The sequence below is a fragment of the Marmota marmota genome, unplaced genomic scaffold (genome assembly GCF_001458135.2).
Source record: "Marmota marmota marmota unplaced genomic scaffold, marMar, whole genome shotgun sequence".
NCBI classification, from domain to species: domain Eukaryota; kingdom Metazoa; phylum Chordata; class Mammalia; order Rodentia; family Sciuridae; genus Marmota; species Marmota marmota.
This window is the reverse complement of record NW_026000119.1, coordinates 8,808,767-8,836,531: the sequence shown is the minus strand read 5'-3', so window position 1 is coordinate 8,836,531 and position 27,765 is coordinate 8,808,767. Positions and strand designations below refer to the sequence as shown.

Below are 27,765 nucleotides of genomic sequence, written 5' to 3'. Positions count from 1 at the left end.
CAAACAAACATGATCCAAGAGGCAGTTAAGATCACATTAAGAGTCAAAACACCTTAGGTTCTCATCCTCTGTCACATAACTTCTCTATCTCAAGTTTTTTCACATATAATTTGAAAAGAAAATCCAGATGATCTCATGTTCCTTTCAATTCTGTTTCTAATATTTTTCACACAATAATAATAATATCATTTGAAGTTCTTTATTTTCCACTTGATTTTGAGCTATAAATTCAATACTTTTAATGTGAGTTAATCATGTGACTAAAGCACATATTTTCTACTCCTAGCTTGGCATAAACTGTTTCTGTCCTTGGGCAATGTGTGCTTTACAAGTTCAAATTAAAATATACTTTCTTTGGTCTGTTTTTACTTTTTAAATAAAGGCTGCATGACCATTTTATAACTTCAAACTTGATGATAAAATCTATGAGACCAAAATAGAGGAAGGGAGGAAATAAGGGAGGGAAAGAAGGCAAGAATGGGCCATATCTTATCTTTCCATCTTTTCATTAAATATCAGAAGTTCCTCCAGACCCCTGCTGGAACATAGTTTTGTAGCTGTCAGTACTGACTCAGCTGCTATAGCTCTGCTTTTACCTTTCACTTTTTAAGAATAAAAATATTTATATGATGAATTAATTAAAAAGATAAATGGACAGTGAAAGGGAAAACCATTGAAGTAGCAGCTAAGCTGATACAAACAGCTGTAAAAAATACTACAAAGAAAAGCCTTTTAGAATATCCAGAAACATACTGATATCTGAGATGCAGTAAAGGTTTTTTGTTGTTGTTGTTTGGTTTTATTTGTTTTGTTTTGTTTTTTTCTTTTCTTTTTAGATAGCAGCACTGGTTTTCCCTTTTACCATCTATGAATCCACTTTTTGGTTTGAATCACTGGACAATGGGTATTGGAATTTCATTCTAATCTTGCATTGATTTTAGAGATATTACCAATCATATCAAATCATGTAAAATTATTTAAATGGTGTTTTTGTTTTGTTTTGTTTTGATTTTTTTTCTGTGCTAAAAAACTCCAAAACACAGGCACTGCATAATGAGGAATAATGCAGGTCAGCATGAAGGTGCATTGGCAGAACTATGCAAAGCATTTGCATAGAATCTTCCTGCTCCAGCCAGTGCTACTAAATCTTCACTTTTTAAGTATGAATGAAATTCAGCCCCAACTGCTTTCAAAATTAGAAAAATAAACTTAGAATCAAGATCATGATATATTTTTGTTGTCAAAAAGCGAAAGTTAAAGAGTAAAGCCAAATCTACAGAGCCAATAGTGACAGCTTCTACTGGTCCAAATTCGAAAAGGGGAATTCTGGAGGTTCTCCTAAAATGGAAAGAGAAGAATAGAAAACAGCATTACAGCAAAACACTTATGTCAGCTCCAAAAGCTACATCTAAAATTTTCTTTGTAACATAATTTCTATTTTTACAATATGAAAATAATTTGTGAATCTGAGGAGAAACATTACCCTCCTGAATGAGTTTTCTCTTAATTCAGGAATTCTAGTTTTGTTCAGATCTATTGTACCATCAATTTTTTTAAAAAACAGTTAACTCTTTCTTTTACAATTAAAACTATCAACATCATCATCATCATCATCATCATCATCATTTTGGGTGCTGGGGATGTAATCCAGGGCCTTGCATATGCTATACACTTGCTCTGCCACTAAGCCATGTCCCCAGACCAATGCTTTTCTATTTTAAATGGAGGACTCTGATCTCACAAAAAAACATTGCCTTTGATAAAGTAGGATTATGTACAATATCAAAACACCCTATAGTTTTTTTTCACAAATTTAACTTTTAATTATTACAGCTTTTATATACTATTTTCTTTGATCCTTTTTTTCTTATTGTTCTTTGGATAGTATATACTAAAATATGCACCAAAGCAGCAGAAAATAGATTTTAATGTTTTCATAGGTTTAGGCAATATAAAGTCAAGGCATATGAAAATAAAAGAAAGTAGAAGAATTTGCTTTTTCAATTCTGTATTTATTATAACAAAATATTTCATAATAATAGAATTTTCGTGGCCCCAAAATGAAATCCATTTTGTTAACTTGCTTGATTTTCCTTGCTCAGCTATACCATGTACTAATGCCATTTCAGGCCAAAGTATATTTAACTCTATATTAACATGGCCGATAATTATCTCTTTGTGTTTCCTGACAAAATGAAAGAGAGTTACTATTAATACAGCCTAGTTAACTATTAACCAGGTACTGGCTCTATAAAGTCCACTATGCTGTATTAGCAACATCTCAGTGATCTCAGTTAAAACTAGTTAAGCCAATAAGCCCTCCTATTCTATTAACTGTTTACTATGTAAGACTGTCAAAATTTTTGGTGATCCATTGTTTATATTAGAGCAAGCTAAGACAATGATTCTAATGTTTTTATCTATATGACCCCAAAACAAATGTTCATGTAAAAAGTCTGCAGTCCTTCCTCTGAAGTTTATGCTTCTACAATGTCAAAGATAAGGCTTATAAAAACTCAGGAACTTTTTTTTTTATTCCTAAGATGAATATTTTAGTATTTGTTAAAATTTACCACCATGTCCTGATTTACAGTTTATCAACATGATACTATATGTTAGATCATATGTAAATTAGCAAATAATAGGTGAGGTTTATATATGATGGTTTAATTTTTCCAAACAAGGCTATAATGGAAAGCTACAGCATTATAAACTATGTAAGAAAACATAAGCCGAGCTCTATTTGGCACTTTGTGACTTTTCAAAGGGTTTAATCTGTCATTAAATTATTAATAGTCTTTTCAAAATGATTTGTGTAGTCTTGAGTATCAGTTATTGTACTGGATGTAATGTAATCATCCTCTCTCACTGTCAGATTATTAGCTATTACTTATGCCAATGTGCCAACCTCCACTAGACCCAAGCAATACAGTATCCTCCCAGACCATGATGTACTGAAATCATGACCATCCTTGTGTTCTATGCTCTCTATGGTAAGGTCATGCCCTCTGTGTAGACTTAGTCTATCCAGATTAGGGTGAGTATTCCTGCTAGCAAGCATCAGGCAAAAAGCTTGTCCTGAGAAAAGAAACTAGAACACAAAAAGGAGACCTCAGAGAAGCCAGAAAGAATAAATGCTACTCTCTGGGCTTTTGCTTCTTAGTCTCTCAGGGTAGCCTGGAAGTGGTAGTAGTTGAAATTACCCTGCCACAAGGATTTAGGCTAAGAGCTATGCAAGGAGGTTAATAAAAGAGACAGTTTCATTCAAACTTCAACTCATCAGTAAATAATTAGATCATTTTAATGAGCTTCAAATTAGCTTCTGAGAAGAGAAACTGACTCACATGTAATAGGGTAAATATTGTTTTATAAAATTGGTTCATTTGCTTGGGTTTGTATTGGGTCATAAGATGAATTATAGTTCTTCCTATGAGAAGTGATTAAAAACATCTGAAAGATAGATCTGTACAGAATCTAAATCTATTACTGAGATTATACAATTTCATGTTACTCTTTACTGCTAAATTTTCCAGTGTTAGTTTTACCACAGAGGTTAAAGGTCAAGGTCTAGTTTTTAAGCTTGATATAAGGAAAAACAGCCCCCTCCTGTGGTCAGTGCGGGAGTGCCATTGGAAATTAAAATTGCCCAAAGGTCAATGGTCTGGAAAGATTAGTGCTGCCAGATATTCAATTCTTCCTAAGCAGAGCCTTTTCCCCCATAATGTTACCTACAGAACTGATTTAATTTCATAAAAGGAGTCAGGTGACTTCCCCTTTTTTAAATATTTATTTTTTAGTTGTAGTTGGACAAATACCTTTATCTTTTTTTTTTTTTTTAAATTTTTATGTGGGTACTGAGGATTGAACCTAGGGTGTTGTACATGCTAGGCTGCTAGGCAAGCGCTCTACTGCTGAGCCACAACCCCAGCCTGACTTCCCTATACTCTGTTTCTTCTACTCATCACTCCCAATAGCTTAGGTGTTGAGAAACTAACTAAATGTAATGGTTAGAACTATACCTAAATTGTCTCTGCATGACTATACCAGGATCTCTTATGCACAGGACTACAAAGATAGATTTATTTTCCAAACTGGGACACTTAGGAGATGAAAGCTAAGCAATTACAAAACAAGTCACTGGGATAGCAGGCATAAACTATGACCATTACAGTCAAACATCAATGATGGTAACCCTTCTCACAGGGAATAAAGAACATGAGCTCTTCTGAATGGCAGTTCTTTGCTTGTTTTTTAAGATTTTACTGTTTTAAAAATTATCAAAACTAACAAGGATATAAGCTCTGAATAAGTGGTTGATAACGATATTGAATAACTTCCCTTTAGGTATGTTAAAAAAAAAGAACAGAAGCAGAATATGAAACATTAGTTAATATCTGGGCTTAATAGAAATTACACGTTGAGAGATGAAGATTTATTTTCCTAATTAATCATTATTTTATTTAATTAGTTTAACTAACCTTAAAGTTCAGTTTGCTAACCAAACAATAATTATTAAGAGTTTAAAAGTAAGAAAGGAGGCAGGCCCCCCAAATATTGAGTGTGAGGGGTAGTAGACCAATTGGTTTTGAAGTATTTACTAAAGCTAAACCTTGTAAGAATAATTCAGATGGTCCTATTTTAAAATTATTTACCTATTTATTTTCATGGTGCTGGGGATTAAACTCGGAGCCTCCTGCATAGTAGGCAAGCAACTCTACCACTGAACTACATCCCCTGCCCCTGAATTTGTTTTTTAGAAACTTACTTGAAGTAGGCAAAAATGTTTTTCTAATAATGAATTAATGTGTGCAATTTAAATAAAAATGTTTATAATTTAACATATAATTTATCACCTTCTTATTCCAGTTCATAAATTGATTTTAGTTTGAAGTTATTATTCTGATCCCTATTTTCAAGTAAACTATTAAAAATATATTATTGATTTTTGTCCCTAGAAGCAGAAAAGCAAAACCTAAACTTACTTTGTCTTCATACATCCTTCTGGCTTCCCTTAATTCAGAACGAAGCTGAGAAACAGTAGATTCCAGTTCACTGAGCTGACGCATATACATTGAATTTTGGTTTCTTGCTTGTTCTCTACAAAGGGTTAAGAAGGAATATAAGTGCAAAGAAAAAACTAAGAATCAGTGTGATACCTAGGGTGTCACTTAGACACTACCACTAATTATTTCATGTGGCATTATTAGGCTAATTGTTTTTGTTATATAAAATTGCTTCTCAAATGCTTTAGCTCAGAACTGAGGGCATAAATTGATGCTAAAGTGCATAATTAGCATATATAAGGCCCTGGTTTGATCCCTAGCACAAAAAAAAAAAAAGAAAGAAAAGTTTCAGCTCAAAACTATAAACTGCCAAAGCTGAATAAGTATACGAGTTTATTACACTATTTTTTCCTGTTTTTGTATGTTTAAAAATATCCATACAAAACATACTATCTCAAATTATAGTTTCATATACATATATATTTACATATATTTACACATTCATATATATTTATAAAGTAAACATATATGCATATGAAACTATAATTATTTAGTTTTTATTTATAATTATTTATTTATATAATTATATATATGTGGTATAATTTGCTTTACCCTATTGTTGTAATATTAATACAGCCAAGAGCTAGGGATATAGCTCAATGATAGAGTGTTTACCCAGCATGCATGAGGCCCCAGGTTCAATCCCAGTAATCCAAAAATAAGTAAACAAATAAACTGAAATTTTTTTTAAAAAAGAACAGCAATTCCAACAGGTCCAAATACTAGCAATAATATTTCTTATATTGTCAGATTATATTATCTTTTATATTGTCATTTTTCTGTTCATTTGAGTGTTAGAAAAGTTTCACTTGTGGAGTCAATTAGTAAGCAATTTTTAAAAGATCTTAGAACATGGTATTAATTAGCATATTATTTTTAAAATGAAGATGAATGATTATTAATTTTTAACCATGAGGACACATACTGAATGATTTCCAGTTGACTCTGGATACTATTGGCTTGGCTTCGAGCACTGCTGGCTTTCTCAGTAAGTGCTGTGATTTCAACTTCATGTTCACTTATCAACTGCTCAATCCTTTAGAAAGAATATGGTGATTGTTATTTGATACAGAAGATTTCACCTCTATTTCTTCTACTCATCACTCCCAATAACTGAGAAACTAACTAAATGTAATGGTTAGAACTATACCTAAATTGTCTCTGCATGACTATATCAGGATCTCTTATTACTTCAAAAATTAATAATTTTCAACATTCTCCAATTTTTTCCACATTTTTTATTGGTGCATTATAGTTGTACATATTGATGGGATTTGTTGTTACATATTTATATAGCATATAATATAATGATATAATTTGGCCAATATTACTCCCCAGCATTTCCCCCCTTCCTCCCTGCTTATCAACAACCTCTTGGTCCCTTTCCTCTCCTGATCTCCCTTTGACTTTTAGGAGATCCATCACCACCTATATTCTTTTTTACTCTCTAGCTTCCACATATGAGAAAAAACATATGCTCCTTAACTTTCTAAGTTTGACTTATTTCACTTAACATGATGGTCTCTAGTTCCATCTATTTTCCTGCAAATGCCATAACTGTATTTTTCTTTATGGCTGAATAATCCACTGTTTTCTATGCCACAATTTCTTTATCCATCCATCCACTGATGGATACCTAGGTATCCATCACTGGATGAATGGCTCTTCTAAGGTATCCATCAGTAATTAGACTCTTCTAAGGTATCCATCAGTAATTAGGCTCTTCTAAGTCATCTTTTAAGTAGGCTTGACCTTAATTTAGTTAGCTAAATTCCTGTTTGGGGCCCAGCCCACTTTTAATATCCTCCTACTAGATAACTGATCAGGTTCCTCATCCCTCAGCCTAAATATCTAAGACCTTGGCCTGCCCTTAGCAAAAATGCCCCAACACTTGTGTCTCCCTTTAATAATTTTCCATCCACTGACCCCCTTACCTTGGTTCTTGTTTATAAGCCTCCTCTTGTGCTGGTTGTTTGTGAATTGCGCTTAGTCTTTCTTACCTAGAGCAAAAGCACTATTGCAACTGCCTTGAATGCCTTCTGTGAAGCTTTAACAAGTGCCAAAAAACCTTTTAACATGAGTTTGCCACAAACCTACAAAAACCTTCTGGGTCTCAGAGCTTTTAAGATTTTGGATTTGCAGGCAAGACTGTAAAACTATGATGTAGTTTCACTATAACTTTCTGACCAGACAGAAACCTACCTATCTTGATGTTGCTGAAGAAGTAACTCTATTTTGTTCTGTGATTCAGATTTCAATGTTTCAAGCTGATCCTCCACCTGGTTTTTTTTAAAAAAGAGACACTGATTTAGGTACTGGTAAATCTAGAGATTTTTCAGCTAAAGATATGCTTTAGTGAGATGCAAATACAAATAATACTAAAATTAGGTAAATCTAATCCTGTACTTTACTAGATCTTTTAATCTGGATCTACTTTCATGAAGCAATACAGAGAAAGCAAATTAATTTCCTAGTAAGAGAGATCACTATGGAAGTAGCTACTATTATTCCAGAGAACAAGAATGAGAACTTGGCTTACTTTTAAAAACCTTAAAGATACATGCCTAATACTATTCTCTTAATGCATTTTAACATAAAGTTGAAGGAGTGTTCTCACCACTTACTGGAAATATCCTCCCTTTCAGATAAGAAATTTCTGTGTCTAATTCTCTTAGGATTTTACTAACAGCTGAGCCCAAGCTGCGGAAGTGCACAGTAGACATGCTGTCGTGTTCATAGATTTTCTTGCCTGAGCCTTCTTCAAAGTCAACTAAGATTGATCGGATTTCTTGAAGCGCTCCTTCGTGACTCAGCATCATTTTCCTGAGCTGCTCTATTTGTGCATTGCTGTCTTTTAACATGTTCTCCTTAAGGCTTTTGGCAGCTTCAAGTTCATGAACTGTAGTTTGAAGCTGATTTCTTAAATCCTCCTGGGACTGACTCTCCCTTCGTCTGTGCAATAAATGAAAGAAAAGAAGTAATATTGAATATGAGATTGAATATCATATTCACACAAGTAGTTTTATTCCAAAGGATAAAACAGAATCAGGGCTGGGGTGTAGTTAAGTGGTAGAATGCTCATCTAGCATGCAGAAGGCCCTGGGTTCCATCCCCAGCACTACACAAAAATTCAGGTAACATATCCCAACCTGATGTCAGCCATGGCGTCTCTCTCCATTTGCATTTCTTGAAGTTTTGTTTGCAAATCAATGACTGACTGCCTTAAATAAAATTTTTGTTTCTCATGCAATTCATTGCTCTGGGGGTAAAAAAAAACAAAACCAAATTAAATTCCATTAGTAACACACAGTTCCTTATAGCTAACAATTTTCAAAAAGCTATGTATTATTAATTTATCATTATGGCATAGTATGCCCTTCCCTTGCCATTGTAATTCAGAGCCCAATTAACCATTTCTCTCTATATAAGAATATCTTAACTAATTTTCCTGTCTCAAGCTTGGCTTCTTTTCATCCATTCTCCACTTTACAACAAATCTAAAATAAATCTGGCTTCTGGCTCAAAATGAAAATGGGAATGTTTTGTTCCTTAAAATAGGAGAACTGGTTGAAATTATATATACAGAAAAGTCAAACCCTACCTCCAACTTGCTAAATAACAGTTAGACATGAGTGGTGAGAACATGGAGTCAATGGGATAATTTTATACGCTTTATCTATGTTCTGGCATGACACACACCTACCTACCTTCCTTCTCTCTCTCTCTCTCTCTTCTCTCTTCTCTCTCTCTCTCTCCTCAGGTTTTTAAAACAGATTTTATTTTTTAAAAGTCAATGTGTGCATTGTAAAAACAGAAAAAAACAAAAGCAAAGAACCAACTCATCCAGTCAGTCACAAGCAGCTTAGCTGGACCTGTCCCTCCGGGTTGTACATGTATGTATACAACATTCCATTTGTATGATTGAGATCATAGTATATAGTGCTTTCCCACACATCATGAAGAGTCACCAATTCAAAATCCCAAAGCTACATGAATATTTTTGATAACCATGAATACACTACATTAACACAATCTGTTAGAAAAAAATTGTAATCCTTTTTGGGGACAAAAATTTCCCTAAAGACAAAAATGGCAACAGGTCTCTAGACAGAAAATGCATTCCTTTAATGCTCTATTTAAAATGAGACAAAAAACAAACAAACAAAAAAAAAAAAACAAAAAAAAAAACCTCAGAATACATCAAGCATGTTTCTAAGAGGATTCATTATCAGATTTCTACTTCTAAAATATTAGCAAGAATGCATGTTCCCAGTGAATTCAAGTATTCCTATCATATAGCCAGAAGATGCACATAACCAATGGCTCACATCAAAACATAAATTCTTGAGCGCCTGCTCCCATCTTTCACTGTGTGCTTCTGATTGGCCCTCTGTTGCCAGACAAATGAACAAGTTCTGATACTGCCCAGAGGTAAAACAATTCCATGTTCAAGATGCATCTTTTCTATCAATGATTAAAAATATATATATACAAGTTGGCTAATTCATTAGCTCTACTTTTTATGATAGCATCACCTCAGGACATCTAGAAAGCTTAGATATTGCTCACATTTTCTCTTGAAAAGCAATTTACCTAAAGCCACTCTGGCCCTACTCTGGCTTAAGTCAACAGGATAGATTGTATTCCTCAACAAACACCTGGTTACCTGAAGAGCTATATTTCTCAAGACTCTTGATTCTAAGATTCCTCCCTGCTGATGAGAACACAAGTTACCCAGAAGGAAGTACATTTATGATCCTTATCAAGAGTTGTCTTTAGATCTTTACCATATGATTTTAATCTCATTATAATGATAAAACTTCCTCCATGGTTTTTGTTTGGATAACTGTGGGTAAGTCTAAGGACTTAAAATCTATTACAATTCTACAGTCATTCAAAAGTTGGAAGGTGGTAGCTGGGCAGAAATCTCTAGAAACTTCTCTAAGACCCCCCCCCCCCAATAAAACTAGAGAACAAAGGGGATATGTGATCATTCTTTTCTCTTAGAGACTACCAACCCACTCTCCCTCCCTCTTGAAAGTACCGTCTTTCCTAGTAAACGTCTCTGTACTTTTACTACATTTCCTGTCTTGCCTGAAATTTCCCCAGCAAGAACACAAAAGCCAGGGCTGAAGATGTAGATCAGTTGGTAGAGTGCTTCCCTTGCACGTACAAGGCCCTGGGTTCAATCCCCAGCACCAAAAAAAAAAAAAAAAAAAAACCTAAAACAAAGAACACAAAGGCCAACATCTACAACACAACTCACCATCACCTGAATATAAACTACAGAGAAATTCACCTGTGTTCAAACTACAGAGAAATTCACAAGCTTTCTAAAATCAGGCACTGAGTGGGCTCCTAGTATAATAGCTGGTGCTATTACACTAGGTGCTAATTATTCCAAAGCAAAGCCATCAAGTTCTGCCTTAGAGAATTGTCCATCAGCTTTTTAATTGCCTAATCATCTGAACAGGAAAAAAAGGCCACTGAACACTGATTCTAAAATAAAAAGCACAGACCAAGTTTTAAAAAGCAAACATCCATAAAAAGAGGAAACAAAGATATATAATGCAAGGAACAGAAAAACACTTCCAAAAACTTGTATATGCAGAAAAATTAAAGAGATATTACAACCACAATGTAAGAGCATGATGCTATGTCAAAAAAATGAATGGGAAAGAAGTCTTAGAAATTTAAAATATGGTTACAAAGCACAAGGCTCTGGGTTCAATCTCCAGCACAAAAAACAAAGATTAAAAACTTTAAAAAGTACTTCAAGAGTAAAAGAATACTGGACTAAAGTATAGATCAGTGGTAGAGTACTTATTTGCATGCACTAAGTCCTAGGTTCAATCCACAGTACCAAAAGAAAAAATAAATAAAGGAGGAAAAGAACACCTACTTGTGTTCAATGCTGAAAAGTCAAGTAAGATAAAGAATGTGAAGTATCCACTGATTTACCATCACTGCTTACCCATTATTGAAGGACAGATCTCACTGTTACCATTTTCTATTTTAACTATCTCAGCCATAAGACTATAAATGTGTACATGTAAGTGATCACGTCTTTTCCATCTTTATATATCCAGTACCTAGCATCATGTCTGTTCTAAAAGAGGTACATGATACAAACAGCCCTGTTAATTTATTTACTGATTTAACACATATTTATTGAAAGCCAATCAAGTGTTATATAGTTTCCCAGGGGATGAACACAAAATAGAGACACCATTTCATTTCCTCACTAGAACCTCTGTGCTTCCTTTGTCTCTATATATCTTCATTAGCTTATTTATCATAAGGTACTGTCATTATTTGTTTACCTGACCAGCTCCCTCCAAAACTATAAACTCAATATAAGTCCTATCTTATTCATTTTTGTATGTTCTGTATATAACACAGGGGTACATAATTGTCAGCATTTAATAAATACAGGGGTTTTTTTACCCTAGAAGGGCTTATATAGTCTGATGACGTGGAACAACGTGTTAATAAGATTAATAAAGTATATTGAATATTATAACATTGGCATAAAATGTAATAACTGTACAGAGGTCAACACATCCAAAGCTGTCTAGAGAAAAGGCTTTAGAAAAGGACATGCTGGAGCTGTCTTGATGGTTAATAAGAATTTGCCAGGCAGACAAGGTAGAAAAGAGGATATGGTCTGGGAAAAAGCATGGAGGAGGTCTAGAATAGCATGATACATCTAGGATGAGCAAGTGGCTTGATACTGCTGGGATAGTGGGTACAAGTAGAGGACAGGCACCAGAGGACAGGTTAGATCACAAAGAACTATGTACATGGTGGTTAAAAATTTTGACTTTTAGATTGTAGACTATAGAACCTGAAATGTAACTGTCTATGTAGTGTTCATTTGAAATTTTTTGCAAATAACTTCTAAACTTTATTTAGGTGTCATGTATACATATACATCTCAAAATGTACCTGCTATCATCATTTTGTAAAAGGAAATCAGGTATCATGACGAAAGGAGAACAGCCCTGAACAAATCATTAATTATAATTACAGATAAATGTCATTAATTATAACATATTGAGCCATTCAAGTGTTCAAAATTAAATCATGATACCAAGGCATTGTGACAAATTAACAACAACAAAAAAGATATGTACACTTTTCATTAGTACAAACTTTAATACCAAAATAGAAAGCACAGATCAAATAAAAATTTAACCAAGAGATCCATGGCTAATTTTTTCTTCCAGGAAGTTTAGGTTTTTCCCAAGGCACTATGCCTCCCTACTGTCCCTGAAATAGTTAGGCACTAGAAGAGAAAAATGCAACTCACTTCATTTAGTCTTCTTTGCAAATCTTTGACTTGATGTGAATATTCTTCTAAAACACGTTCAATGTGTTCCTTTCCAGGATAAGGAACTATTTTTCTATGAGAATCAAGTTCTACTTCATATTTAGGGAAAAGAGGAATTTGTGTCAAAGTCCCAGTTGCAGCTGTGTTTTCAATTATTGTACCACGAATTGATGACACAAAAAATGGGCTTGAAGAACCTAAATATTAAAGAATTTATTAATTAACTTCATCAAATAACTTTTTCAGCAAATATTATGCTAGGTGATTTCCCTTATTGAAGGAGTGAGACCTAATGGAAAAAATACTAAAGAGACAGTAAGAGCTCTAAAAAAAGATGAACACAGCACAAAGGAGGAACAGACTACAAGGAGGAGGGCGATCCAATGATACTTGATCTGAAGGACTCTGCGTATTTGTGGGCAAGAACTAACAAATCTGGAGGATAGGAGAGGAGAGAGGACATTTCAGGCAGTGGGGGGCACCACAATTATAGGCCAGGAGGCTTGGGACAGATGGGATATTCCAGGGGAAAGGAAAGTAGTGGTCAGACATGAGAATGAAAACGTGGGACAAACCATGAAGGACCTGTGGTCAAACCAAGGAATTTGGATTTCATCTGGAATGGCCAATTATGAAATAAATATTATAGAAAATTGAAAACAGATGTAACTAAGATCATAAGAAATGTTTCTCTGCAATTCCAATCAAAAGACATTCCTCATAAAAAAAGCAATCATGAAATTTATCTGGAAAGATAAGAGACCCAGAATAGCCAAAGCAATCCTTAGCAAAAAGAGTGAAGCAGGTGGCATCACTATACCAGACCTTAAACTTTACTACAGAGCAATAGTAACAAAAATGGCATGGTACTGACACCAAAATAGACTTGTAGACCAATGGTACAGAATAGAGGACACAGAGATTAACTCACAAAACTACAATTATCTTATATTAGACAAAGGTGCCAAAAGCATGCACTGGAGAAAAGATAGCCTCTTCAAAAAATGGTGATGGGAAAACTGGAAATCCATATGCAGCAAAATGAAATTAAGCCCCTATCTCTCACCACATACAAAACTCAACTCAAAGTGGATCAAGGACTTAGGAATTAGACCAGAGACACTGTACCTAATAGAAAAAAAAGTAGGCTCAGATCTTCATCATGTTGGATTAGGCCCCAACTTCCTTAACAAGACTCCTAAAGCACAGGAAATAAAATCAAGAGTTAATAAATGGGATGGATTCCAACTGGAAAGCTTCTTCTCAGAAAAAGAAACAATCAGTGAGGTGAATAGAGAGCCTACAGAATGGAAGCAAATTGTTACCACATGCACATCAGATAGAGCACTAATCTCCAGGATATATAAGGAACACAAAAAACTTAATGCCAAAAAACCAGATAACCCAATCAATAAATGAGCTAAGGAAGTGAACAAACACTTCTCAGAAGAAGATATATAATTGGTCAACAAATATATGAAAAATATTCAACATCTCTAGCAATTAGAGAAATGCAAATCAAAACTATTCTAAGATTTCATCTCACTCCAGTCAGAATGGCAGTTATTAAGAAAACAAGCAACAATAATTGTTGGCAAGGATGTGGGACAAAAGGCACACTCTTACATTGCTGGTGGGACTCCAAATTGGTGCAACCAATCTGGAAAGCAGTATGACGATTCCTTAGAAAACTTGGAATGGGAACCACCATTTGACCCAGCTATCCCACTCCTTAGCTGATACACAAAGGACTTAAAAACAGCATACTACAATGATGCAACAACATCAATGTTGATAACAGCACAATTCACAATAGCTAAAATGTAGAACCAACCTAGATGCCCTTCAGTAGATGAAAGGATAAAGAAACTGTGGATACATACACAACGGAATATTACTCAGCATTAGAAGAGAATAATATCATGGCATTTGCAGGTAAACAGATGGAGTTGGAGAATATTATGCTAAATGAAATAAGCCAATCGCCCAAACCAAAGGCTGGATGTTTTCTCTGATAAGTGAATGCTGATCTATAATTGGGGTGGGTGGGGGGAGCATGGGAGGAATGGAGAAACTTTGGATAGGGCAAAGAGGAGGGAGGGGAAAGGAGAGGGAAGGGGTATAGGAGAGATAGTAGAAGGAGATGGACATCATTACCCTAGGTACATGTATGAAGACACAAATAGAATGCCTCTACTTTGTGTACAACTACAGAAATGAAAAATTGTGCTCCATATGCATACTATGAATTGAAATGCATTCTTCTGTCATGTATAACAAATTAGAACAAATTAATTAATTTAATTAATTTTAGAAAAAGAAATGTTTCTCAGTGGCATAGGGACCCAGCTGAGATAGGAGACCATAAATGTTGGAAATTGGTGGAAAATCTCTCTGTGTACTTTCTCTAGGAAAATATTCCAGCAGCCTAGTACATAAATAGAGAAGTCAAGTCAGTTTGATAAGGATTTGGGTTTTTCTTGTAAGAGCAACAGAAGAATAAAGGGCCAAGTGTACTGGCAAATGATTCATAAAATGATGCTACAAAAGAAAGATTTTATAGGAAGAGTGGTAATTTAGGGAAAATGGCAGAATCTACAGCAGCTATTCTCAATCTTCACTGTAAATCAGAACCGCTAGAGAAAGTTTTATAAAACAACAAAAAACAGCAGTGGTGCCTAAGTCCCTCTAGATCTATTCAATCAGTTTCAAGTATGAATCTAATTCATTTAAATGTTTAAAATCTCAAAAAGTGATTTCGATACGGACTATGGTTGAGAACCACACCTTCATTAGGCAGAAAAATAGAAGTTTTCAAGGAATGAGGGAGTGAGAGGGCTGAAAGATAGGAAGCTGTCCAACAGTTCTTGGTAATAAGATCCAAACTTAGGAAATGGGTGGTTAGACTAAAGGACAAGATGATACAAAGTGAAGAGGTCAAGAAGCTCTGAGTCTCAGATCTTGGATGGGTCACCCATGAGGACCATGATATGACAAGATAATGATATACCTAAGGAAGGAGAGACAACCCATGGCCAAGTGCCAGTGTCCATGATCAGTGTGAGAGATGCAGTTATGCTGGGAGGTTAGACAGTGAAGGTGGACAGGAAGAATGGGTACAACAGCATGTGGTGACAAAGGCATTTTAGGATGGTATGTACATTTCGAGAAGGATAGTTTTACAAAATAAGGATGCTGAAATAAAAGTTGTTAAGCTGGTCAGCAAAACAGCATTCCTGCAATTGAGAATAAACTCTAGATATACTAAAAAATGAATTAGGTGAGAGACAAAGAAAGGAAAGCAGTCAGGACTATGCAGGTCATCTGCCCCATTGCTCCTGAATCCATTCTCTTTCTCCCTTTTCCTCCCCAGTAGCCTTGCAATGGGAAGTGCTGGCAGAACAGAGGCAGGAGGAGGGGAGAGGTCAAAGTCTTGCTCCCTTCTCACCCAGCCCCAGGTGAGTTTCTGGCAGTTGCTGGAGGACTTACCTCCCTCCAAGCTCCCTCCACAGCTCTCTTGTGGTTCCAGCTCTAGGTTCTATGCTCTTGTAATAGCTCCTTTTGTCATCGTCTTACCCAAGAGGTGACACAGCCTCTAGTAATGTTGCTAATCTCTGGAATGTTTCCCTTTCCATCTCTATGTAAACAATTCCCTGTATTAAATTCCATTTATTTATTCCGCCTGTGTCTGTTTTACTGCTACCTTTTGATTAAAATAATTTGAAGCAGAGGTGATGGGAACCTAAACCAGTGAGTAGCAAAGGGAATTAATTCAAAAGACATCTCTGAGAATATGAAGAGCAGAACTTGGTGCTTGATTCAATGTGGGAGCAGGTGAGAGAAGAGGAGCCAAAATAATGGAAAATTCTAACTTAGGAGTAGACAAAGAAACATAGGAGGAAGAGAAGGCATTAGGGAAAGCATGGTGGAATGTGATGAGGTTGAAGTGTCTCAGCACAGAAACAATTTTTAAAGCAAAAGATAATTTAATGTAATTAATCAATCATATGTTAACAGATATGCTCATTTGAAAGACTAAGCTATTTTCTCCATATAAAGTAGAATTATAAACAATATAGTATACATTCATGATTATGCTCTGTGCCCTGAAGTTAAAAACAAAACATACTAAAAGTAGGAACTTAAGTGAATATTATGAAGATAAATCCTAAATTTGTTTCCTACTTTGTTTTATAAAGGGCACATACCTCCATTGGATGCGATGCCACTACTTGGTAAAAGATCTTCATTATTTGGTTCACACGTTTTTGATTCCATGTTAACTATTCCTACCTCTTCCTAAAGATCTTGAAATATGAATGCTTCCCTGTTTGGTTCTTTTAGTTCTTGTCTACAAAAGACCAAGGATTCAATCTTTGTTAATAAGGAATTAAGTATAAAAAGTTCACAGAACAGAAACTTTGTTAATACTTGAAATTCAGTAATAAGATATAACTCAGTTGGTAGAGTGCTTGCTTCACATACATAAGGCCCTGGGTTCAATCCTCAGCACCACAAAAAAAAAAAAAAAAAGAAAGCCACATCCCACAATAAAGATATGCTATTTCTATTTCTGTATCAGATAACATAGCAATCTCTTAGATAAATACTTCTTTAACAGAAGATGCAGTAAGAACTAGAAAGTGTAATCAGCATAAGACAGGCCAAGTGGACCAAAATAAGTATATAACATTTAGATGAAATAATCACTACAGTATAGCTTTTAGTAGTATACTGAACACTATACTTTGATAATAAAGAATATGCTTTCATCTAAATTGCACACGGAACTTATTCATAAAAATCAACCATGTTCTAGGACACAAGTAAAAGATCATTAAATTCCATAAAGTAGAAATGTTACAAATGATATCCTCTGTTTACAATGCAATAAAACTGTAAATTGAAAATGAAACACCAAGACCAAAAAAGGCTTTCCATCTGAAAATTAAAAGGCCTTCTTTATTAAACAATTCTGTGTAACAAAGGAAATAAACAGAAGTTAAGGAATTTCTGAAAAATGATAGCAAAAAAACTATACATCAGATCTGAGAGATATATTAAAAACAGGGAATAGAGGAAAATTCCTAGCCATAAACATTTATGTCAATAAAAATGGAGCTGGGAGGCAGCTCAGTAGTAAGATAGCTAGCCTAGCATGTGCAAGGATAATTGTTCTTTCTTTTTTAAGAGATCCCCAGCACTGCAAAAATAAAAATTTAAAAAGAGATAAAATGAAAGCATAGAAATAAATAATCTCTAAGAAAAATAGAAAATACATAAAAACATAGAAAATAATAAACATAAAAGAAGAAATTGAGGTATGAAACAAACCAAACAAAATAGATGTAGGAAGGACCATTAAAATGATGGAAAGAGGAAGATCACAAAAAACGCATGGTTTATAATTTTATATTAATTCATGTTTGCAAGTACACAGTGCTTTAAATATCTTAAAACCCTGGTAACTATGCAGAGTTTTTACTGAACAGAATTCCTTTTTATTATACTTACAGTTTCCTTCTTTTAGCTACTGAGGTGCCATCCTTAATTAAAGACAAATTCTACCTTAATATGTTTTGTGCTATCAATTAGGAAATATGTAGTAGGCAGGGAAACATTCCATAAAGAATTATAAAATAGAATGTTAAGTCAAGATTGCTAGGCAATTGTAACATTCTAAATAGAAGAGGTTGCCATTTGGGAAGAAAAAAATGCCTTTCTCATTTAAATGAGTTTCATAATGAATGGTGATTGTATAATCTGATGTTTCAGGGGAGTCTTCAGGGGAGTCTTCAAGATGATAAATGACACTAAAAAAATTCAACTTACTGAGTAATGTTATCACAAATTACAGACAGATCAAAAGCATGGAAGAATGAACAAGACAGAATCCCTGCCCTGTATTGGAAATCATAAACTAATCCAGTATCAAGCAGGAAACAGAATCTAAGAACAACATAAAGGAAATTAAAAGTTGCATAAGAAAGAAAGAAGAAAAATGAAGGTTTGACTTTAGAACTCAATTGTAGAAACCATACTCGTTTACTTTGATTTAAGAAGATGAATGCAATAAACTCATTAATTCAGATTGACTAGTAAAGGGCCATTGAGAACACAATTTTTTGGAAGGGAATTTTTTCTTATAAAATTAATAGTTTAAAGAAGACAACACAAGTTATTTACTTAAACAGGAGTTTTTAAACAGCCATTTTTTGTTTTTGATTATTACATTATAGTTTTACATAATTTTAGGGTTCATTTTTACATATTCATAAATGAATATAACATAATTTGCTCCATTCAACCCATGGTACTAACCTCTCCCTTCCCTCCCTGATTCTCTTCCTCTACTCTATTAGTTTTCCATCTATTAATTTGTTTTATAATTGGTGCATTATAGCTACACGTACAAGTGGAATTTATTATAATATATTCATACATGCATATAACTTGGTCAATATCATTTCTTTCCTCTTTCCCGTTCCTCCTTCCACCCCTTGATCTCCTTACTCTGTCCCACTATTTTCCCTTCTATTTTCATGAGATCTTCCTTTTTAAAAGTTCCTTATTTCACTCTAGCTTCTACATGAGCTTCTACTTCACACTTGACTTTCTAAGTCTAGCTTATTTCACATAACATGATGTTCTCCATTTATGAGCAAATAACACAATTTCATTATTTAAATTGATTGAGTGATTGATTGTGCTGAGGATCTAACCCAGTGTCTCACACGTGCTAGGCAAGCACTCTGCCACTAAGCCACAATCTCAGCTCCCACAATTTTATTCTTTATTACTGAGTAAAATTTCAGTATATACAACATTTTCTGTATCTATTCATCTATTGATGGGCATCTAAGCTAGTTCCATAACTTGGCTAATGAGAACTGTGCTGCTATAAACATTGGTATGCATGTATTTCTATTTTTGATTGCTGATTACAATTTTTTGGATAAATAATGAGTGGGATAGCTGGGTCATGGGGTGGGTTCATTCCTAGCCTTTTGAGAAATCACCATACTGCTTTCCAAACTTGTATTCATTTTCGGTTCCACCAGCAACACCTGAGTGTACCTTTTCCCCCACATCCTCACCAGCACTTATTATTATTTGTATTCTGGACAACTGTCATTCTAACTGGAGATCTCTCAGTATGGTTATTTTTGATTTTGGGAGGGCACCAAGGATTGAACTCAGGGGTACTTGAGCACTGAGCCACATCCCCAGCTCTATTTTGTATTTTATTTAGAGACAGGGTCTCACTGAGTTGTTTAGTGTCTCGCCTTGCTGAGACTGGCTTTGAATTTAGCATACTCCTGCCTCAGCCTCCAAAGCCACTGGGATTACAGGCATACGCCACTGTGGTGGCCTCAATATGATTTTGATTTGCATTTCTCTGATTGCTAAGAAAAATGAACATGTTTCCATATATTTGTTGGCCATTTGCATTTATTCTTTTTAAAAAATATTTTTTAGTTGACAATGGACCTTTATTTTATTTATTTATATGCGGTGCTGAGAATCAAGCCCAGTGCCTCACATATGCTAGGCAAGTGCTTGACCACTGAGCCACAACCCCAGCTGCATTTATTCTTTTGAAAAACATCTATTTAGTTCATTTTCCTGTTTTTTTAATTCTTTATATATTCTGAATATTAATCTGCTGTTGGAAAAGTAGCTGTCAAAGATTTTCTCCTATTCTGTAGGCTCTCTCTTCATGTTCTTATTTCCTTTATTTTTGCAGAAGCTCTTTAATTTGAAGCTATCCCCTTATTGATTCTTGGTTTTATTTCTTGAGCTTTAGGAATCTTAGTGGGAAGTTAGTACTGGCACCTAAAGAGTGTTGACCCTATGTTTTCTTCTACCAGTTGAAATGTTTCTGGTCTAACTCCTAAGTATTTGATCCACTTTTGAGTTGATTTTTTGTGCAGGTAAGGATAGGGATCCTGTTTCATTCTTCTATATATGGATAACCAGTTTTTCTACCACAATTTTTTTTTAACGAGGCTATCTTTTCTCCAATATATGTTTTTAGCTCATTTGTCAAGATCCAATAACTCTATGTAGTTTTGTGTCTTCTATTCCACTCCATTGATCTTCATATCTGTTTTAATGCCAATACCAATCTGATTTTGTTACTATAACTCTGTAGCATAATTTGAGAACAGGTATTGTGATACTACCAGCTTCACTTTTATATTTCATATGGAATAGCTTTGGCTATTCCATATGAATTTTAGAATTGTTTTTTCTAGTTCTGTGAAGACTGCCATTGATCTTTTTGCATGAAATCTATGTATTGTTTTTGGTAATATGACCAATATTAGTTCTATGTATCCAAGAACATTGGAGGTGTTTCAATCTTCTGAGTTCTTCAATTTATTTCTTTAGTGTTCTGTAATTTTCATTATAGAGATGTTTCACCTTGTTGGTTAGGTTTATTTTAAAGCTTGGTTTGTTTTTGAGGTTATTGTGAATGGAATTTTTTTTAAAAAAACTTTCTCAATAGATTTGTTATTGAGATATAGAAAAATTATTGATTTCTGTATGTTGATTTTGTATCCTGCTACCTTGCTGAATTTATTGATCAGCTTCAGAAGTCTTCTGGTGGAATTTCTTTGATCTTCTAAGTATAGGATCATGTCATCAGCAAACAGTGATAATATGACTTCTTGTCCTATTTGTATCCCTTTAATTTCCTTCTCTTGTCCAATTGCTCCGAGAGCTAAAAGTTCAAGAACTATATTGAAAAGGAGTGGTGAGAATGGATATCTTTGTCTTGCTCCTGATTTTAGATGAAATGCTTTCAGTTTTTCCTCAATTCAGAATGACGCTGGCTTTGAGTTAGTCATGTATAAACTTTATGATGTTGAGGTAAGTTCCTTCTATCCCTAGTTTCTTCAGTGTTTTTATTCAGTGCTCAATTTTGTTGAAGACAGCCATTTATTTATAAAGAAGATATTTAGTACTCTATTTGCCAATGCTGTTAGTTATTTTATGAGCCTCAGGATAAAAAATATTTACAATTCAGATTTTCACTATTTTAGATTAACCATAGCCTCATTTTGTGAAGTGTTTCTCCATTTTTGTGACACTGTAAGAATTAAAATATTATCTGTTTTCAGGTATAAAGTTTATGAAATTATTAAGGGAAATGAAAAATTTTTGCTTCAAACATAAAAAGTTAAAAACTCTGTACATGGTTGATTTGGGGATCATGATATGAACATACAAGTGTATATAAGTGAAATATAGAGGTAAGATCTTGGTCTTTTCTGTTATACCCAATATCTACTATGAACAATTGTGCCTCATTTAAAATTATGAACAGGTTCACATTGAAAGGAGTCTTCAATTTTTCTAACAAGTAATAACTATGTAAATATTCTACTCTAGTTATTTGACTGGAATGTTGCAGGAAAGGCCTTGGAAACTACAGTCCACAAAGAGGAATTTCAGAAGAAAACAGTTTACAGGCTTTAGTTTTTGTTCTATACTTGAATTAGAGTATTTAAAAATATCTACTGGGTTCTTATCCCTTCTCCTTGAACTCCAAAAGGCTATGTAGATATGTACTTGCACTTTTCTGGTGTGAACAGTCTTGTCTTTGATTTCTTTCCTTCTGGCTGCTATTTAGGGTGGTCCTTTCTTGTGATTATGATAGAATGAACAACTGTTTCCATAGCAAGGAAATTTAAAATCCAAGCTTATTTTGACTGGGTACAGATTATTTATAATGTACACTCTATTCAGATTCCTAGATTCATCAACTAATGACTCAAGTCTCTAGGATGGACCATTTTACCTTCTACAGAAACCTGAGATTGGGGATATAAAGGACCAGTCTTTATTCTCCTAGATCCAGACTGAAGTATCCCAGGATTGTCCAAATACATATTCCAAAACAGCATCTCTGGGCTGGTACAGTCTCAGATTCACAATGAAGAGAGTAATATTGGGCAGTACTTTACAGCCTGAGTTACTGTTAACTGCTTATTAATTGCATATTGCTCTCAGTGTCTGCTTTCTCAATCATATTCTCTCTCTTGATGTCATTTAGGTTCAAATTCTAGCTCTGTTTTCTACTAGCTCTGTGACCTGAGACTATTAAACCTTGGCAAGACTATAAGATAAAAGAATATACACCTCAAAAGAATAAGGGTTAACTGAAATAACTCATGTTGTAGGCCTTTCTTTTCAGTACTTGCCTCAATATATATGTATATATACACATAGATATTTATATGGTACCACATAATACGGTTGTAATAACATGAACAACAGTACTCTTTATTGTTTAAATGGAGTGTGCTAACTCACTTTCCCAAAATAAATGGCTATATCCTTTTATTTTTAGAAAGATGTAAGTTTCATATAAGTCCATGAAGAGAAAACAAGTGGATTTAATCTGTACTGCCTAAGCACAGAGACTGTTATAACGTGATATAGAATTAAGCTAGCTAAGGTCATCCTTTATAAGTACACATAATAACATTTAGTAGGGAGGTAAGAGGGAAGCAGCACAGAACTCAGAATGAGGAAACTCTGTTCTGACATTAGGTAGCTATGAGAGCACAGGCAAACCTTCCCATATCTCTTTTTTTTTGAGAGAGAGAGAGAGAGAGAGACAGAATTTTAATATTTATTCTTTAGTTTTTTGACGGACACAACATCTTTGTTTGTATGTGGTGCTGAGGATCGAACCCGGGCTGCACACATGCCAGGCGAGCGCACTACTGCTTGAGCCACATCCCCAGCCCCCCATATCTCTTAAGTCTCAACTTTCACCTTTACTAAATGGAGATTATAGTTGTGTTTTTCAAATCATATCTAAGCAGTGGAAGTCTTTCTTTAACTCATCTGAGCTCCAACTATACACCTTCCTTTCTGCCCCAGACAGACAACCACAGAGAAAGCTGAAAACCACAAAGGTAAAGTTCTTATAGCTTTTATATTTTAGGTATTCAAGCCTAGATATTAATCAGGTTGATGGCCTCAGGTTTTCTAAAATAAATTAGGTACAGATATAATAAAATAATACATAGTTGTATATGTTCATAAGTCTTAAATGTAACTGGAAATAAAATAGAATATACATTAACTTTTGGATATTCTTATTTTCAATTATTCTATTAACATCTGAAAACAAATAAATCTACTTATTAATATATATATTTCATTAACTTAAATTTATTATTTTCAAAAAGTTCAGTTAAGAAGTTCATTTTCATCACTTTAGGTTTTGATAAGACCTAAAATACTTGTATATGACAAAAGCAACAAAAACTTACTTTTCATTTTATATGAAAGTACATTTTGATTAATAATGCATAGCACTTATCTAGACTGTATTTGCACAACAAAACATATTCAATGACATGAATATACATGGAGTGGGCTTGCTTGGGAGGTGTTCAAGCTGAGGATGACAAACACTTGTGGAGATCACAATTGTCACTGGGTGTCCTTTCTTTGGCAGAATGTTAGACTAGAAGATCTCTAAAATCATCTCCAACTTGGATATTCCATGACTTCCTGTTGGTCCAATGCTAATTTTGTTGGCATAGTCTTATTGGAATTATCAAGACAAGACAGCAAGTTAACCAATAGGCATATACGATCCCCATATTAATATTCCCAGACCTGACCTTTCTCTAAGTACAGTCCAAACTGACTTAAATAAACTAGCTGAATATCTTTAATTTAAACTACTTTTCACTCTCTTTTTGACTAAGCAACAGATCTTGTACTTCACTAGAAAAGTTACTGGGTAAAAATCCTCTGTCTGGCTAAGTCAGAAATAGGTTGCCAGATTTCAAGCAGGTATACTACAATAATAAACAACAATTTAAAAATTTTTCAGTGGAATGTAAGCAAGCACTTGCCACATTTTAAAAATGAGTGAGTATATTCTACATGCTCAATGTGGAATACTAAACTGAAGTGAAGAAAGACAGATTTAGTTTAATGTGGAGATGGACTTTCTCAAAATCAGAGTGCCCTGAATATATATGTGATAGGCTTGCTTGGGAGGTGTTCAAGCTGTGGATGATGAGCACTTCCTGGGATGGCAACTGTAACTGGGTGTCCTTTCTTGGGCAGAGTGTTAGACTAAAAGAGCTCTAAAAATCATCTCCAACTTGAACATTTAAAATAACATTTAAAAAATATTAAAGTGGGAATTAATACTAGTACTCAAAATCCTTTCTGGTCTGGCCTAAGCAATCCCCCAGCTTCCTCTCACCAGGACCCCAAGACATTGTTCCAATGTAACTCTCACTTGCTGTGTCCTGCTCTCTTTAGGATTCTACTTTTACTTATACTGTTCCTTTGTTCTTCCTTTCCTTAGCAGCAAAAACTTCTCTACTTTAGCTTACAGAGATGTGGGGAAAGAGATCCTATCACATACATTGATCCAATCTTGAAAAATCAACATACTAATGCCAATGTCTATGGAAAAAAAATAATTTAATGTAGGGAACTAAATTTGGAGGACATGTTCCTCTTACTCTACGGGTTGTAAATTGAAGTGGTAAGCTTTAGTTAAATAATTCATGAATATGTAGTAATTAGCACAGTGCCTGGCATTAAGCAAGCATTCAGTAACTATTAATTACCGTTGCTCACATTTTGATAGGTTTACCATGTGTTGCTACGATAAATAGTTTTTCTATAAGTACTTCAGACAGACCTGACCAAGATCATGGCCAATCAAGTTTCTACACTTGTGAATTTATATTCTAATGGGGAGAGACACTAAAGAAAAAAATCAAAATATACTTTTGGAGAGTGATTAGGTGAAATGAAGAAAACACAGATGAGGCACTTAAGACAATTTCAGTTCAGGTAGGTCAGGGAAGGACTTTCTATGAAGGTAAAATTTGAGTTGTGTGGCAAAAGAGAGTCTGGGATAGTTTCTTAAAAAGAAATACCATATACAACTGTCCTATGCTGAGAAGAGCTCAGTGTTACTGAGGAGGAGGAAGACTAGTGAGGTTGCAGGGTAGTCAAGAAAAGAGAAGCCTGATTATTAGACACCACCTGCATGCCTCCTGCAAAGGAATGCTGTGCTTCTCCATTCCTTTCCTAAAGATGGTGAGATTGGCAGGGCACAGAGCTCACTTGAGCCTTAAAAAAGGCCATACTAAAGACAAATGGTGTGAATATACTTTGTATACAACCAGAGATATGAAAAAATTACAAGAGAAAGTTATTGATGCATTTAAACTATTGGTATGTGATCCTCAGCAGCTCGGTTGAGAATACACTGAGTAGGAGTTGAGGCCAGGTATGTGGCAATTGGAGAAGTGCAGTGTTGCGACTAAAACCTAACTCTAAAGCAGGCCAGAGATGCAAAGAGGACTGGTGCTGGGACTGGGAATGGGGATTGACTGCAAATGGTACAAGGGATCTTTCTTGAGTGACAATGTTTTAAAACTCAATTGTTACTGCATGTGGTAGTATACACCTACAAACCCAGAGACCTGGGAGCTTGAGGCAGGCTCTCAAGTTCAACACCAGTTTTGGCCACTTTCAAGACTCTTTCTCAAAATTAATTTTTTTTATAAAGAAAGGGGGGCTGCAATGGTAGAGCACTTGCCTAGCATGTGTGAGATCCTAGGTTCAATCTCCAGCACCACAAAAATACCAAAAATCGAATTATGCTGCTGACTATACGATTCAGTATTTATTAAAAAGCAATGGATTATACACTTAAAAGAGATGACTCATATGGTATGCAAATTATGTCTATAGTGTAAAAATAAACCAGATTGAGGGAGAGTAGGAAGGAAAAATTACCTGCCTGGATCCCAGAAATCAATCAATTAAACCTTAGCATTGCTTTCTTCTGAGAACCCCAAAGTGTCTTCATCTCAGATGACGAGAAGTTGCTTTCAACCAGATTTTAACACTCCTCACCTGGAAGCACTTCTGCATTCCTGTTTGTCCCCAACGGTGGCCCTCAATCCCCAAGTGTCTCCAACTCTTATTTGATACACATCTGATGGATATGCAATTACTTGGCTAAGGACCAAGCCCAAGTCAAACATTTTTCCCTTTACTCTCTTTAGCCAGAGCAAAAACTGTGATTATTAATAAGAAAACAGAAGAAAATCTAAAAAACTAGTTTAAATACTAGACTACCTCTTTCCTGTGCATCACTTAATTTCTTTTCTCTTCTTTTCCAAATTCCCTATTTAAATCCTTTCCTTAGAACTTAACAGGATTCCAGGAAAATATACAGTGGTCTCCACTACTGCTCCAGTTGTAGTTTTTAAATCTGTCCATACACGATTCTATGTGATTTATGAGCACTGTCATACATATTACTTTCCTTTAGTTGCTGTAACAAATTTCTACAAACTTGGAGGCTTCAAACAATAGCAATTTTATTCTCTCACGGTTCTGGAGACCACAAGTCCAAAATCAGTCTCACATACCTGAAAACAAGGTATAAGCAGGAGCTGTGCTCTCCAGAGGCTCTGGGAGAGAATCTGTTCTTCTCTCTCTGGCCCCCAGCATTCCTTGACCTGTGGACACCGCACTCTAATCTGTGCTTCTGTGGTCATATTGCCTTCTCTTCCTCTGTAACAAATCTCTTGCTGCCTCTCTTTTATGACTTTTTTTTTTTTTTTTTTTTGCATTTTGAGCCCACCTAGATAATTCATGATAGTCTTCCCATTTCATCATTCTTAACTTAATCACCTGTGCAGACCTTTTCCCCATACTACCTTTATGATTTCCAGGGATTAAGACCTGATGTTTTGGGGTGGCCATTATTCAGCCTACTATACTATATAATTTGGAGCCATCTACTTTGGAGATAGGTGGTTCACAAAAGACCCTATTTAATAAATGGCAGAGATTGATTTCATGATTGATTTTTGCTGGTCTGGGGGTCAAACCCAGGGCCTTATACATGTTTGGCAAGAGCTCTACCTCTGAGCTACAGCTCTACCTCTGAGCTACACCTCCAGCTCAAAGGGTGGAGTTTTAAAGTGGGTCACCCTAACATACTAGACAATATTAAGTCCTCATTGCAAAAGCACAATAGCAAGGGCTTTGCATATATAGCAAATAAATTGTTGTCACTATCCTTAATTTAATCTGAAAGTATAACTCTATTGGATGAAAACCATTTTACACACATCACAAGTGAATAGATAATTGTATTAAGATTAAAACAAGTGTGGCAGAGAAACAAGAGGCTCTGGGAGAGAATCTGTTCTTCTCTCTCTGGCCCCCAGCATTCCTTGACCTGTGGACACCGCACTCTAATCTGTGCTTCTGTGGTCATATTGCCTTCTCTTCCTCTGTAACAAATCTCTTGCTGCCTCTCTTTTATGACTTTTTTTTTTTTTTTTT

At 34.9% G+C, this 27,765-nt stretch overlaps 1 protein-coding gene across 6 annotated transcripts in view; it reads right to left on the bottom strand.

The window, feature by feature from the left end:
* Positions 1-16,817, bottom strand: part of Ccdc158 (coiled-coil domain containing 158) — a 69,757-nt gene extending 52,940 nt beyond the window's left edge. For 5 of the 6 annotated variants that reach the window (XM_048784818.1, XM_048784820.1, XM_048784822.1 and 2 more), the window contains exons 1-7: positions 16,605-16,816; positions 12,376-12,593; positions 8,213-8,322; positions 7,688-8,015; positions 7,266-7,342; positions 5,989-6,099; positions 4,983-5,097 (exon numbers count right to left, since the gene is read on the bottom strand). In XM_048784818.1, coding sequence (XP_048640775.1) covers positions 4,983-5,097; positions 5,989-6,099; positions 7,266-7,342; positions 7,688-8,015; positions 8,213-8,322; positions 12,376-12,593; positions 16,605-16,674 — 1,029 coding nt within the window. In that variant the 5' untranslated portion in view covers positions 16,675-16,816. Of the gene's footprint in view, positions 1-4,982; positions 5,098-5,988; positions 6,100-7,265; positions 7,343-7,687; positions 8,016-8,212; positions 8,323-12,375; positions 12,594-16,604 lie in introns of all 6 variants that reach the window. The other variant, XM_048784821.1, reaches the window with a different exon arrangement.
* Between the last annotated feature and the right edge of the window lie 10,948 nt (positions 16,818-27,765).